We start from the raw sequence: 16,288 nt of genomic DNA, 5'->3' as shown, positions 1-16,288 counted from the left end.
AAGCGCTTGTTCATTATATAGAACTCACTGACTACCTAGGTACCTACTACGTACTACTTCTGTGCAACCTTGGTCTGATGTGTGAGCTGGGGATAGCAGACATACCCATGTAGAAAGCTTGTGTGAGCACCACACAGTTAAAGTGCTACATGCACAGCACTGGTCCTGGGGTGTGCAGAGTACCCATTCCACATCACCTCTAAATGTTTGATGCTCACTACAGTGCAGAGTGGATACTCCATCCAAGCGAGCAGGGCAGATGGGAGCTCTGCAGTGGAATGGGTGGCTGAGAGATCAGGGAGAGATGTATTTGGGTGTTCCTGGGTAGTGTGCTTGAAATAGAAGGAATGAGGAGTTGCTGGAGAGTTGTACATCAACTTGATAAGAGCTAAAGTTATCTGAGCAAAGGGAACCTCAGTTGAGAAAATGCTTCCATAAGATCTAGGTGTAGGCCATTTTCTTAGTTAGTGCTTAATAAGGGAGGGCCCAGCTGACTGTGGGTGGTGCCATCCTTGGGCTGTTAGTCCTGGGTTCTATAAGAAAGCAGGCTGGGCTGGAAAGATGGCTCAGCGGTTAAGAGCATTGCCTGCTCTTCCAAAGGTCCTGAGTTCAATTCCCAGCAACCGCATGGTGGCTCACAACCATCTGTAATGGGGTCTGGTGCCCTCTTCTGGCCTTCAGGCATACAGGTAGAAAGAATATTGTATACATGATAAATAAATAAATAAATAAATATTAAAAAAAAAAAAGAAAGCAGGCTAAGGAAGCCATTGTAAGCAAGCCAGTAAGCAGCACTCCTCCGTGGTCTCTGCATCAGTTCCTGCCTCCAGGTTCCCGCCCAGTTTGAGTTCCTGCCCTGTCTTCCTTTGATGATGAATGGTGAAAAAGAAGTGTAAGCCAAATAAACCTTTTCCTCCCCAAGTTTCTCTGCTCATGGTGTTTGGTCACAGCAGTAGTAACCCTAAGATGGTATGTGTGTGTGTCTCCTTTAAGAGTGTGGGAACAGGGTAGTATAATAGGTGCCCCAAGCATGTAGCATCATCTACATCTTGACCTGAGTTTGCAGGCTCATACCAGTAAACCTGCTACCTCTTACAGAGGCTTGGGGGTGGGGAGATGCCTAGGTTGTCTGCTGAAGATGATCCTTTAAGACTTCCTTCCTGCCACGGGGCCAACCTTCCCCTGCTGGAGGCTGTAGGAAATTAAACTGGAGAGACGAGAACTGTGGTTTCCTGCTGAGCAAATCAATCCCTTTCTGCCAAAGTCCCGGGCCAGTTCTGTGTATCAAGCCATCATTATCCCGGGGGTGAAACTCCTTTCAGGTGTGTGACAAAGGTCACCATGGGGGACACCTCCCTTAGAACATCTGCTATGATAGGACCCATTATCGTGTCTCAGAATGCAGTCCAGGGTGTCTGGCTTAACCCTCTTTTTTTTTTTTTTTCTGTGGCCTTGGGAGGTGTTGAGCATGAGGGATGGATGGGGGAGAGAATGTTATCTGTCTTCTCTTTCTGTTTCTGCTTCAGGGATGGAAACATCATAAGCTCCCTATGACACAGAAACTTGGCCCTAGAACACTTTTCCTGCCTCCTGCCCGCCCCACTGCTGCCTGTTCCTGTGACTGAGGGAGACCTTTCATTCCTCCAGTAACTGAGATGACGGGTTGATGGGATCAGATCCCCTCTCTGAACTCTTCTGAGTCCCTTCAATGTTCACCAAGCTTTGTAATGCTGCCTCTCTGCCTGAATGCTTCAACTCCCTCTTTCAGCTTGCCTGTCTTCTTCCCTCCCTTCCTTCTTCTATCTTTTCTCTCTCTTCCTCTCTCTTCCCTTACTCTGCTTTTCCTTCTGTGTCAGTGGCCACTTCCCTTAATATTAATCAGACTGGTGTAGGGGGAGGGGAGCAAGGGACCCCCTAATGATCCCCTATGCCAGTGGAAATCAGACAGATTGTGTTTCAGGGCTTAATGTGCAATTTCACGGCTTTTCACGGTCTCTAAACTGCAAATTCAAGATTACTTGAAAGCATTTTATCTAATTTTCATGCTTTTTTAATCAAAAAAGTTAAAAGAATAATAATCTTTTATAGGCAGTTATAAATGGGCTATTTACACACAAGACAGAAATATCTCCCTTAGCTGAGCAGTCTAAGCGTGTGCTTAGAGAGAACTCTACAAGAATACTGATGAGGAAGGGCATGGCTGTGTGTGGAGAGGATTTAAGTCAGTCTTGTAGGGGATGTGTATTGAGGTGGAGTGATCTCAGAGTCACTAGCATGTCATCCCATCAGTTGCTCAACCTCTCCACTGGGAGTGACCTGATGGTGAGCCCCCTGTCGGGAGGACCAGCATCTCAGCCATCTTTGCATTCCTACTGAAGGTATGGGATGAAGAAAGCAGCCAGTGAGAGAGGGCAGTGATCGCTTTACTGTCCTCCCGCCTTCTCTTCCACATCACAGTGGAGCAGAATCAGCGGGTGCAGCTGAGCTACGGGCTCAGGGAAGCACTCGGCTGGGAGATGTGCGGATTCAATGTCCACATATTCTTTTTCTATTGTTGGAAATCATTATCTACCTGTTGTTTGATTCACAAATCTAGACCTTTAAGAGTTCCAAAACCAGGGGTTGAACTTTTTCACTTCGTTAATGAAGAAGCATCATTAAAGTGAGAGGCCTCCTCAACAGAGGTCAAAGCCAAGGCTTGAATTCCAGCTTCCCGCCTCTTCTTAACTAGATGCCCCTGAGATTTCCCCATCTTGCCTTTCCATCTCTTGATATGTGCTGCCTCACACAGTTCCCCCAAGTCCTGCGACTTCTAGGTTTACCCTCTCTGTTCTTCCTCCTTGACCTCAGCACGCTTCCTTCCTTTCTGATTAATAAGTTTAGGATGAAGCGATCTGATAGGCTGGGAGGCTGGCAGAACCCTACAGATCCATGAGGTACGGGGACGAAGGAAGATGCTGCCCAGCCTCCTTCTGGAAGGAGATCGGACTTGGTTCAGGTGTGGTTCTGAAAAGGTCGATATTGGGTTCAAAGTACCTGGTAGGTGGCTTTTTTTTTCATCACATAATTGGCAAAGCCCCAGCTACACAGACAGCTGACGTGGTGGAGTCAGTCAGCCGGTAGAATCCCTGAGCTCATTACCAACCCGCAGGATAACGATGACCACATCATCATAATCGTTATTGCCTTAGACAGGTGTGGATGACAAAGGCACTCTGGGGACTTGTGCTTGAAATGGGCTGCTTCTTAGCCAACCCTGACTCTCTAGAGTGACTTTCTACAGAGTTAAAGGATCGTGAGGCAGAAAGGAGCCCACAGAGATCATCAGTTCCGGCTTCCTGCCTTCCGACAGGACTACCCTTTGTAGAACAGTTGCTGGAAAGGAAATTGAGCCAAACTTACTTTTATACGTTATTCTTGTGATAGTATCTCTGTTGAGCATTCGATTAAGAAATGGGTTTGATGAATCAGAAACCTATAAGGGAAGAGAAAGTATTAACAACTGGGTGTCAGTCACTCTCCCAGGGCAAACACCTCCACGCATTATTTCATTCCTTCATATTGATGGCTTACCATGGGTCCAAATCTATGAAGGTTGGGAATTCAGAGATCAGAGACACACACTCTACTCTATATGGACACCTCCTCTCAAGAAGGAAGAGAGCTAGATAAACAAACCATCCTCGTGTGGATTAGGGAGAGCTCTGATAGTCATTAGGGAGGGACCACCTGCTATCTGGGAATCAGGGGAGCTAGGGTTTGGAAGGATGAATGGAAGCTGAAGTATTTTGATGTTAGAATAGAGGAAAGAATGAAAGGCAAGGAGAGAAGGAAAAGCATCCATGCTGACGACCTGTTCATGAAAGGCTCATACAAGTATGAAGTGTACTTGGAGCTAATGGCATTGGGAAGGACAGGGTGGGAGGCTAGCCCATGTCAGGCTTTGAATGTCACAATAGGATATAGTTCAACATTCTTCCTCAGAAATGGGGAACCATCAAAGGGTTTTGAGCAGGGAATATGAAATGCAATGTCATGAAAGGGGCATTTGTCTAAGTACAAAGAGACTCTAGAATAAGGGTCCCAGAAGAGGGAGGAAAAAGAGAACCTTGTAATTCTACTGCTTATTTATCATATGAATATATTATAAACCACAAAATTCAATCTTCCACCCACTCACCCACCATCTACCCCATACATATTTACCAAGTATAATGGGCTAAACAACACTGCACTAGAGATGAGTTTCCATTTTGTACTTAGGCTCTTACACATCCAGATTCTTCCTCTGGGGGAGGCAGCTAAGCAATGGGCAGGCTGGGGTCAGAGAAACGCCCTTGATTGTGAGGCAGCCTCGTGCGGCTGTGGAGTTTCCTTCCCAACCCCCTTCTGACTCAGTCTTTTCCCCGCGCCGCTGTTCATCTTAGTCATTTCTCTCCCACCTTGCTCGGCGCAGCTCTGCAATTTACATCTCAGCTGCTAATCGGGTGTTGTGACATATCAACATTTTAAATCTGATTTATTCCGAGGTTTGGGAAAAATCACAGCAGATGATCATTGTTATTAGATAAGCAACAGGTAACTTGAGTTTGGAGAAAGCACAGACTGTTTATTTTGTCTCCATCTGGCTTTCTTTTCGCATAGTTCCCTGGGTGTGTTGTAGTGAGACACACAACTAACTGCGGCTTGGTTGGTGACGATGCTCTACGAGGCAAAATTCCATGTCCAGTGGGGGAAACGTCCCAAGCTGAACACTCCCGCTCCCTGGAAGTGTTAGTGCCAAATTCTGCTCGTGACACACTCTTTAGCATTGAAAGGCCACCTCGGAGCCCTCTCCTGTTTGTACTGATATGCTCTGGGACACAGGGCCATGAAGGTGTCTGGTGGAATGGGAACCTGCAATGGGTCTCAGTTGCCGGGTGCCTTGAGTTCCTGGTACCCGGCAAACTGAACAATACTATTGTTGAGAGCAGCCCTCCCCTTGGAGGTGATTAAAAATTACTAAAGTATTTCCAAAGTGCACACAGATGATTTGTGGGCACAAGTGCGTTGGCAGTGGTGTGGGTGAGCGGATGAAATAAGTACTTGATGTAAATGAGCTAAGTGGGGGGGTAATGGCGTGTGATCGAACAGCAACTATAGCCAAATCTCAGCTCCCTGTGCTCATGGAATGGAAGGGGAAACAAGCCTCTCTTATTGATTTAGTGATTGATTGATTGTGTGTGAGCACACACTTGTGTCTCAGTGAGTGTGGAGAACTCAGGGGCCAATGCATGGGAGTCAGTTCTCTCTTTACCCAGATCTTAGGAATTGAACTCAGGTCATCAGGCTTGTCAACGGGCATCCTTAACTGTTGAGCCCAATCTTTTACCACCAAACCCTTAGCCATCTCTGGTGCAGGATTTGGTCAGGGTGACATTTCTTCAGTTGAACCACTCATGTGGGAACTTCTCATCTTGTGTTCTTGCCTTACCTACAGGGAGCTGGAAGTGGGAGGCAGGGGCATCAGAAAAAGGCCTGATGACAATCAGAGGCTGTACATCCTTAGAGACTAAGGATTCAGTCCATCTCATTTCTGGGTACCAGTGTCTAGCAGGGGATGGACCTCTGTCACATGCTCAGCTGGAGTTTTGAGACGAGTGAATGACAAGCCAGAGCACAGCTAGCTCACCGTGGAGCTGAAAATCTGGGCATTAATTTTGGGGAAGAAAGAGGGAATGCTATGGTTTATTTTGAGACTGAGCCAGAAAGGTTCAGGTTTGCTCAAGGAAAGAAGGAGAAACTCCTCAGGGTTCAAACTGGCTTGAGAACATTCAGGAGCTGGCCACTGTCCCTTACTAGCCTAAGGTTCTAACTAAGGTCCTTCCAAACGTCAGGGGATCAACCATGCCCTGCAATCCTGACTGTTGGTTGGGACCTCAGCATAGCACAAATTTTTGCATGAGTTTGTGAAACACCAGCAGTTTGCCGTGGAGGAAGTTGGCTGCCAGTCACTACATCAGTCACTGTCAGCTGTGCTATGGTTGAGCTTCCAGTATGGCATTCGCTGACTTAGAAACTTGGAGCCAAGTGACGGCAAAGTCAGGAACTGACACTGAGATGCTCTTCAAGGGACTTGGGAAAGGCGCACTGACCTCTGGATATTACTCATGGGAGACTTCGCATGGGGAAAACCACAACAGGAAGTGATTCCTGGTCACATGACAATGTGTAACACATCCCTAGGCTTCACAATGTGCATGGACCAGGCTGACGACATGGATGGTCTGGATCGTAACTGGAACTGCAGTAAGAATTTGCTCCCAGCTTGCAGGTACCAGGGGGATATGGCTGGGAGTGTGTGGTGTTTAAGTGTTGTTTTTTCTCTTCTCATCCTTTATTCCTCTCCCAGAGCTGTTGAGTAGGAATATGGGAATAACTAATAAATATTACAGCAAGGCAGGACTTGGGTGTCTTTCCTGGTTGGGTTGTTATGAATGCTATGAATTGGGCCTGGCTTAAATGAAGGTGAGGAATTTAGCAGGAGGCATGATGTCTGGAAAGACGACCAGTACCTGTTGCACGGAGTCTGCTTTGGGGGGAACTATTGCCTAAGGGGTCCCTGGGGACCCCATTACTCCAAGAGCTCTGTTACAACTCCTTGGTGGTGAATTCTAAATTTCTACTGAAATTCTTCACGGCAGTCCAAGTTCTGGTTGGTCCAATGTTCTCTAATGATTTGGGCACAAACCTCTCTAGCAGCTAGCACAGTGCGGTACTTTGTAACTAACATAGTATACTTAACAAAAAAAAAGCAAACACTTTTTTACAGTTGGAAAGTAAATCTTACTTTTTTTATTAAAAATTGTATATCTACATCCCTTTATATCTGCCAAAACATTATGGAAAATCAAAAAAACAAATCAGAATTTGTTCAGTTGGACATTTCATACTGTTCTTGCCTATTGGATATCTGAAGGTTATACAGTCAACATGGGGACTTGTTCTCAATTCTACTGGCCAGGATTATAAATCAGCATTCAAGTGGGAAAGGAAGGTGAACTTTGTAGCTGTTGTGGGGAAGCCTGGAGGTTTGTTATAGTGCAGGGTCTACCGGAGAGGGACATCTAACACTTCTCTTATTCTCTTGGTGGCAGCAGACATTGGGCAGTCTTTCAGTCCCAGAGGCCATCAGCACTCCAGCTCCTCTCCTGCTACTGCACTCTTGGTCCACACTAGTAGGTATGGCCTGAAGCCTGTCCCTAACACCAGCTTTCTCTCTAGGACAGAGGCTGTGCAAACCTTCAGGCCCTGAAGCTCTGAAATGGAACCTATCACTCCTTCATCTTACTTAAATAGCCTTGAATCTTTGGTGAATCCATGTTTATAAAAATCATAAGATCGCGAAGCTTTCTTAGGTACAGATATTAATTGACATTACTTCTTTAAATATTTTTATTCCCAACAGAGACTGTAGACAGATATTCTGGTTGGTGTGGGGGATGACAAGAAGAATAAAAGAATGCAAGACTTACTTTTATAAATATAGAAACTACCACCAATCCGTTTGGACTCTTCGCAGCTTCTGTAACATTTGTGTATAGCTCGTGGTTATAGTGGATGAGTTGTACCTGGCAGGAAGGAAAATCAAGAGTAAGAACAGCAATTCAACATCAAAAGAGGTGAGGCACAGCATATCCTCCAATGCAAGGGTGAACTGCAAACCTACCAAAGAACAATAGGAAGCACACGTTTTTAATTGAAAACATTTCAGTGGGGGGTGTAAATAGAAACTATGTGTGTACAATGCGTGTACATGCACACATATGACCATATGAGCTACACAAATTTGCAAACACGGTCTGGTAACAAGAGTTCTTTTAATAAGATCAGTGTCCATCTGGGTCTTCCTCCCTCCCAGGGCATTTCCCCTAAAGTGTGCGCTAATTGGATTTTCCTTATTAGGAAACGCAACGGTCCTCAGGTGTGGACATCCTCTCCCAGCAGCCCCAACAGCTGCCCAGGCAGTGCATAAATCTTCCCAGTAGTCTTGGAGTGAGCAGGGAACTGATAGACCCTGACCCAGCCCCACTTTGGGAAATTGAAGGTATTCAGGATGCTTGACTCTTTGGAAGAGTTAGTGGATGGCTCTGTCTCATGGCGGGCCAACCTGTACGGTTCACTTGGTTATGCAAAATTTTGTTTCCCTTTCTCTAACAGAACCAGTGACTGGCTATCAAGTTCTATGCAGCAAGCACTGGGGATGAGGGCAGCAAGAGGAGCCCTAGATTTGAGCTGTGGTGAAGTGGGTCCCTCTATTACCTTATTTTTCTAAATTCCCATTGTTGAACATGGCATGCATATATACCCAAATTAGCACATTGCAGATTTGTGTTCAAGTTTTATACCCTTTCACTGTAGACCTAATCACTTACTATAAAATGTGAGTGTGATGGTCTCTTTTAAGATGTGTCTTATGGCTATGATTTTAAACAATATTTTATAGCAATATGAAAAGTGTAACTGTGAACACCATTTCTCTCATCTCTAGCTAACCCTGGCTCACATGATGGGAAAATGAACAGCTCATTGTAGGCCCTCCCAGACAGGTTTCTCTGCTTATAAAGCAGACAGCTATACACATGCAAAAAAAAAAAAAAAAAGTTTAAAGGAACAATAGAGGGGCGTGGCCACAGCTCAGTTGGCAGTGTTCTGCTTCTGCTGGGTTCCAGTTTTAGCACCACATAAACTGAGCTTTGTAAGTCTAACACTTAGGAGGTAGAGGCAAGAGGGTTGGGGTTCAAAATCATCTTTGGCTACTTAGTGAGATAAAAGCCAGCTTGGAATACACGAGATATATCTTAGAAACAATAACAGCAACACCAACAGAGGCCCGGAGAGACTGGAAGGAGGCCTGTCAGTCACACAGAGCATAGAGGATACAAAGGGTTTGAGGCAGTAATAAGCAATGCAGATGGTTAGGGGTGGGTAAAAGTGGCCCAGGGTGGGACCAACTCACACAGGACTTTGCAGACCTTGGTGAGGGTCTTTGAAGCAGGAAGTTACTATCAGTAAGACATAAATAAATAAACTGACCCAGATGCAGTTTTGAAAGATCTCTTTGGACACCTAGAGGGTCATGATAGAGACAAGAGGAGGTCTTGCCTACTCTTCCTTATGTCAGTCATCCATCAGCCCGTCTTCTCTAGGACACTGGTGATGTTGCCCTTCTCTGTTTCCATCGTGTTCTTAACCAGAATTTATTATGATTATAAATTAGCTTGCAATGTCTGACGTGATGTGCCAATTTCACAGGGCTAAGGGGTGTCCAAATAGCTGCAAATGTTTCTGGGTATGTCTGTAAAGATGTTTCTGGAACAGATCAGCATTTATATTAATAAACTGAGAAGAATATATGTAGCCTTTCAAACATGGTTTTGTATCTGTTAAGAGTCCATTGTTTATAAAGAGACAGAGGAAGGGTAAATTCATTCTTCTTGGGCTGGGACATCCATCTTTATCTGTCCTTGGAAATCACAAATCCTGATTCTGGGGACTAGGATTCATACTGCAAACACCACTTAAATGTTTATGGGTCTACAGACTTTTGGACCTGGACTGAGTGAGATCATGCCAATGAATCCCTGGTTCTTGAGCTTGAAGATGCCATGTGGTGAGACTTCTCCCCCACTGTAGTCAGGTGGACCAGATGCTGTAATGAATCTCCATTTATAAATATCTCAATGTATTCTGCTGGTTCAACTTCTTAGGAAACTCATGACGATTGAAAATTCAAAGTATCTTAGCGCCTACAGGGCGTTGGTTATCAGAATAGATACAAACCATCAATACCTGGTACAGGCATGTGGGAGCTGAACATCACTGTCAAAACTAGTTGTCACCAGCATCATCACTGTCATCACCATGCTTTGTTGATGATCACCATTAAGTCTGGTTGAGCGCTGATCATCTACAATACATGCAGGAATCCAACTGTGATGCATGTTGCAAGGGATGCTATGTTGGGAGCTTGGGGAATGGATTTGGGCATCCTTCTCCAGAGATTCGCCTTGAGCTGAGATTTATACATATAGCATTTATAAATTGGACATAGGCATAGAGAAATGTTGGCTATAATATCATCTCATTTAATTCTCAAAACTCCATCTCATGATCTGCTTTTGATTTACAGGGACACCACAATTCTGGTTTATCACTTGGTCAAGGAAGTATAGGGTGGCAAACGGTGCCCAGGTCTTATGGTTCGAGTTCACACTCAAACAGCATGTTACTTCTAGACTATTGGCTTTGTGTCTGTTCCCACCTTTAGGTAAATATCTCCAGGAATGGATGCTATTCATCACCTTGCTCCTAACGTTTGCCATGGAATCTGGCCCAGTGTGAAGCTTGGCAAATGCTTGCTGAATGAATCATTCTACTGCTCAGAGTCTGAGCTCTAGAAGGGGCCTAAGATAAGACTAGCTCATTTCTATTAAACGTGAAGAAACTTCAGGTCAGAGAGGGTCTATGTCTTGCTTATCGCAATATGGTGATTTATAATTCATCGGAAGCATGGTAGAGGAGAAGCTGGGCAGGATAGCAACAGTCCGTGGAGAGCCTCAGAGGCTCAGGTGGTGCTAGGGTCTCATGCCTATGGTTTCCAGGCTGTTGGTCTTGCACTGAGACTCATACAATCAGATGCAGAGCTATCTTCACATTGCAGAATTTTCTGGAGACCAAAGTAATCACTTTCTCCAAGCTCCATGCTGAAATTCAGCTTTAGAACTACATCCCAGGTATTTGTCTTTGCTGAATGAACACTTGCTGTGAGTAGGCTTCTGAGTTAGCCCCGTCATTGGTCCGGCTATGAGCAGTCTCTGGCATGGAGCATAATTTCCTTTTCCAGGAGTGTGTGACGAGCCTGTGACCAGTATGTGACCAGTGCTTCTCACTCAACTTTTGGGAGAGTGACCACGCATCTCTCAGGCCTGATGCTCACGCTCTAGTTGATCTTTCTCTCTGTGGCACTCTGTCCCTTATTAAACCTGAAAGAGTCACCTTGTGACAGCATTTATGACAAGGCTACCACATTAACCTCTGTAATAACTCAGTGGCTTCCACCACCCATAAGGTAAAGGCCTGAATGTGAGCCCAGCCCTGGGCTGGGCCCTGACTTTTCTAAATGTCTCAGTGGTGAGCATGGACTAACAGCTTTTTTCACCTCACACACCGCACTTCTTCCTTTCTCTACAGCCTGTGCTTACTCTGTTATTTCTGTTTCATATATCTTTCCCTCCCCTTTTTATCTGATTTTTATTTGTGAGCCCCCTTTAGAACTCGGCTCAAGGGTCATCCCTGAGAACTAATTTTCACGGTCCTGTTGGCTTGGAACACACATCACATTTCCGTTTCCACATTTGTGGTGAGAATGATTCGTTCTTCACATCTTTTGCTAGACTCTAAGCTTCATCTGGCGAAGAACCATGCCCAGAGTGCTAGAACTCGGCACCGTATCTGTCCATAGCAGCAATGACAAGGTAGAAATTACTGTAAAATGGATAGAGGAAGCAAGGCAGGCCATGATCAGACGCAAAATGTGATGTCGTGAGAAGCAAGAAGAGAGGGTTGCTTGGCCAAACTGGAGAAGCACTCTGAATTCCAGACATGTATCCCAAAAGGGAGTTAAAGCCCTTAGTATCTGGATTACCTGGCCCCGCCTCGATGTAAGCAGAGGAGCTTGATGTGCCCTGCTTTGAGCAAGCCCATGGAAGGCTTGTCCTTTCTGAATGGAGATAGAGGAGGAGGGAATGGGGGGGGGGGGTTAGATAGAAAAAGGAAGGGGATGGAAGGAGAAGAGGGGGGAGAAACTGGTTGGTATGGAAAACAAATGAAAAAATGCTACTTAAATAGAAAAAGACCTTTAGTATCCTCATAAGACTATGTAGATGTCATAGCCTAACTTCATCCCTGAGCACCTGGGTCACGCAGGTTCTCATCTTTACATAAGGACTGTAAAGCTGCCTGCTTCCTGGAACCATTGTTATGATTTCACGGGCTTGGAGAAAAGCATTTAGCTCAGGGCCTGGCATGCACTAGACTCTCAGTAGCCATCTGTCACCATGCTTGCTGTTGTTCTATGTTTACTTTTGCAGTAGATAACAGAGCCTTAGGCTCCTGTAGAAATCAGGGTTAGGTGCGTACAGTTCCCTCTTCTGCATCCTATCTTTGAGTATGTCTTCCTGAGGACCCAGGGGAAAGTACTACCTACTGAGGAAGAACTCGGTGCATGGTTCCCGCTCTGGATGAAGTGAGAGCTTTAGGGGGGAACATGTTCCTAGTGGCTCTGAAGGTAATTTAGCAGGCAGCCGGCATTTAAAACCATGAGTGAGACAGTGAATCTTTCATCCGAGGGACTTGTGGGGCATCTGCCACTGTGACTTCACTCTGCTTTCCTAGTATTAAAGTGGTCAAAGAGAAAATAGGAAAGAATGGGTGTGGCTAGATTCCAAGAGAACTTTCTATGCAGCACACCGTGGGCTGGGTTGGGTTTGTGGTTATAGTTCGCCCACTATGGCTTGCTTAAGTTGAGAGCTGGGCAAAGAACTTCCAAAGCATTCATTTTCCAGTGACTATGTACAGAGGGGAGAGAGTGCATGCTGGGAGGAAGTAAGCATGAGTCTGCCCCTTCCCCTCGTGTAATGGCCGTTCTTATGTTCCTAGAGTCCTTTAAACTTTCCAAAGCACCATCAATTCAAATGAGCTTACTTCCGTCAGTCCTGAGGTCCCAGGTGCCCACCCTGGGCTGGACCCCAGGAATCCAGAGATGCAGTCTATAGATCCCCTATCCTCGAGGCGCTCACCCGGCGCATCCATTTGTTCCCGAAATAGACAAAGATAAAAAATAAAAAAAGAAGGCACAGAGAGGTCACACAGCTAGTGAACAGCGATTCGGGTCCACTTCACCTCCCCATAAAACAGTAAAGAGAGAAGGAAGGTGTTTTATACTTGAAGGGGAGATTACATTTCAGCAGCTTTTGCTGGAACAACAGTTATACGCGAGAACTTATTTATAGAAGTCATTAGCAAGTTTGTCTTTCTGTGTAAGAGCACAGACTCTGCAGAGAAGAGCACGGCTTGATATTTACCCACCGCCACATTCTCACCCTCAGCCTTGGCAATTATCATGGGTCTGCCTGTGATGATGGCTTCCTGTATCCTAAGACATGTGGATGCAATTAAGCTGCAAAGGACATGAAACATCCATCATTTCGATGACTGGAGACCCTAGAAGTATCACGGCAATGTAAACCACCAGACTGAAGGAATCTTTCCCCCAGGAGGGATCACTACTCAGATTTTTAAGGCATGATATTTTTTAGTGAGTTGTTCTAAAGTTTGAACAAATGCAGGGTATGACCCTTGGGTGCAGGATGGAGCAAGAAAATTTGAGGCTTGGCTTATCCAGAAACTCTTCTGTCTGAGTAACCTGAGGCTAGCTACCTGGTCCCTCTGTGCCATGGCTTCTTTTTAGAAGAATGAGGATGCATCTGAGCATCGTCACAAGAGTGAAACAGGAAAATTATCAACATCCTCTTGAGGATCCAGGCAGGGTCTAGGCAAACAATCACAACAGATGGGGTGCTACCATGGAAGAATTAGTGCACTCCCCTGGTGCTCACCCCTATTCTAAAATAGCTGCTTTTAGAAGCCTAACTTTCCTTCTGTGGTCCTTTCCCCAAAGCATCTATAGCCCTTCTGTTTCTCAATAGCAAAGCTGTTGAAAACTGAGGCAGGACGTGCTTCCTGTAAAGGGGTCCATCTACATCCTTCTAGGCGTGTCCTCTGGGCTGAGGCTGGTACCAACTAGGATTAAAAGGTGAGGTCTGAGAGCTCTTTTTGAACCTCGTCTGATTTTACTGTGAGTTTCCCAGAGTGGCGTCCAGCAGCTAGAGACTCCTTATTCCCATCCTTTCTTCTGTATTCACTTATTTTCCTCCTCCCGCCCCCATATTCCCAAGACTTCGGACTCATCCTAGCACCGGGTGTGAGGAAAGACAGCCCATTGTTCTAGAGTCGCATACCCTGGGTTCGCGTCCTAGGTTAGGCTCTTTGCGCTTCAATTTCTTCACATGCAAAACGTGATTGCAGCACGGCTGCCCAAGGATCGACGGGGCTGATTAAATAGCACAGCTTGCAAATGAGATCAAATGTACGAACGAGATAAAGCGAGCTTCAAACGCAGCATCTGGTCCAGAGTACACACCCATTAAATGGGTGCTGTGATGATTCTTATTAGAAACGCCTGGCTGCCGAAGCTCAGACGAGGAAAATGAGGGGTTTAGCCACTTCAAAGCTACTTAGAAAAAAATCAGGTGATCGACATGTTTAGATTGCATTTTTTTTTTTTTAGGGAAGTGTGTATAGATGATTTATTTTTATCTCCTATTTTGCCTTATTACCACCTGACCACCAAGATGATGTTGCTAGTAGCTTCTTTCTGTAGTTGGTATTATAAAACCAGCAGTGCTACCAGCACACATAGTCTTAGGGCCCCGCCTCTCTTCAGGTCATTATCATTGCCGCAGAAGAGACTGTCTCTGGAGGAAAACCATCTTATTGGCATGTCCAGATCATGTATGTCAGATAGATATTGATAGATATTTCAGAGCTCAAGGAGTTAGCATGAATGAAGGCTCACTTGGTTTTAATTAGAGTCCGGTATTACATAGGTCCTTTGAATTAAGTCAAGAATCATTTCCCTACTTCTACTTACAAAAAGTCAAGAGCAAGGTAACTTTACAAGTACGTTTCCAAGAGACTTTTGAGGGCCAGACAGGCCACTGTCTCTCATAATTACATACGAAAAGTTTATATTAACATTAGCCGATTGTAATGTTATATTAAAATAATCATTGCGATCAAGTAGGGCGCATACCAGGAATTAAAGCCCATCATTATTGGAGAAATCTGCCAATGAAATTTAGTGTATTGGTTGAATGAAACAGAAAAGAGAACCATTATCATCTCAGTGGGACCGCTTATTTTTGGTTATTCCCACTCCTGGGGAAGAACTTGTCTTAGGAGTTTGCTCTTTTGAGAGAACTGAGTAGTTTCTGCACCCCTCAAACACAGGGGAAACGGTTGCTACCTCTCTGGCTTTGAAAGGTTCAGCAATGTGACACCCCGAGTCACTGTGAAGCCACCCCAGGGACTCTGATTCAAGGCTTTGCCCTCTTGAAGTTATTTCTATGGGCTCAATGGGTTTGTTATTTTAGATGCAATTGAACTTGAAAGGGACACAACTTGGTGAAGGGCAGGGACTATCAATGCTCACAGAAGATGCACACCAAAGGCAAGACCAAGACTACCTGCCTTATATGCGCCTGGCCGTCAGTCCCAACATGGAAGAAGGAGGAGGGATTAAAACCTGACCTTCAGCTTGCCATGCCCCTCACTTGTCCATTCTGTAGTTACTTTAGGTGACTTGCTTCCTAATGCCTGTTAGCAGGGCTTCAGGAACATCATCCCTCAACCAAGTCAAGCTGCAGAACGATTTGGATAAAGCATTCACAAAGCCAGGCTTGATTATACACTTTAATTGCCCAAAATGTGATATTTAATAAGTAGGAACACACACCAGCCAGTTTCACAGCCACTAAACAGACACAATCTATCCACGTAGGTTGGCTCTAAAGAAGACTAGAGTGCTAAGCACAAAGTCTGAGACATATTCTATTTCATTATTTTTTCCCTTGGAATGGGGTCTCACTATATTGCTTAGCCTGAACTTAATTCCTAGTATTCAGTGAGCCTTGCTCCTTAGCTTTCTGGGTAAGTGAGGTAATAAGCATGTGCTACTGTACCTGCTTAGGTACCAGAATGTAAATGATGTGTCTGCCATTGGTCAATGGGTCATGTTGGTAAGCCAAAAAGTCCTTTAAGACATTAAGGTCTTTGTGTAGAAAACGTGGAGATTTTAGGAGCAAGTTTTCATGATTCTTCTAAAATATAAACACGTCTCAGAGGAAGTTTAGGATGCTGTCTGCTGAGCATCCCTCAAAGAAGATAGAATTGGCCTGTATAAGTCAAAGTCCCAGTAGGTAGCATACTTATACCAGGGCTGTATACGGGTTGCAGTGGCATCAGATTGGACTTATCAACAGAGACGGAGGCTAGGAATGAGACTGTGATCCAGTGATGTATGTGTGTAGATCAAGAGCAGCCTCAGTTCTCCCGACTTCCGTTTTGTGACCTCTGTCTTCTTCATTTAATAGTGACTAGCTCAAATCAGACCAAAACCAAATAAAAT

General features: G+C 45.0%; 1 protein-coding gene across 2 annotated transcripts in view; it reads right to left on the bottom strand.

Moving 5' to 3' along the window:
• Positions 1-16,288, bottom strand: part of Ca10 (carbonic anhydrase 10) — a 474,608-nt gene that overhangs the window by 16,156 nt on the left and 442,164 nt on the right. For both annotated transcript variants that reach the window (XM_057776888.1, XM_057776887.1), the window contains exons 6-7: positions 7,515-7,610; positions 3,403-3,475 (exon numbers count right to left, since the gene is read on the bottom strand). In XM_057776888.1, coding sequence (XP_057632871.1) covers positions 3,403-3,475; positions 7,515-7,610 — 169 coding nt within the window. The remainder of the gene's footprint in view (positions 1-3,402; positions 3,476-7,514; positions 7,611-16,288) is intronic.

The sequence above is a fragment of the Chionomys nivalis genome, chromosome 7, assembly GCF_950005125.1.
Source record: "Chionomys nivalis chromosome 7, mChiNiv1.1, whole genome shotgun sequence".
In the NCBI taxonomy this organism is placed as follows: Eukaryota; Metazoa; Chordata; class Mammalia; order Rodentia; family Cricetidae; genus Chionomys; species Chionomys nivalis.
Note: the sequence above shows the minus strand (reverse complement) of the source record. Positions and strands in the feature narration are given on the sequence as shown.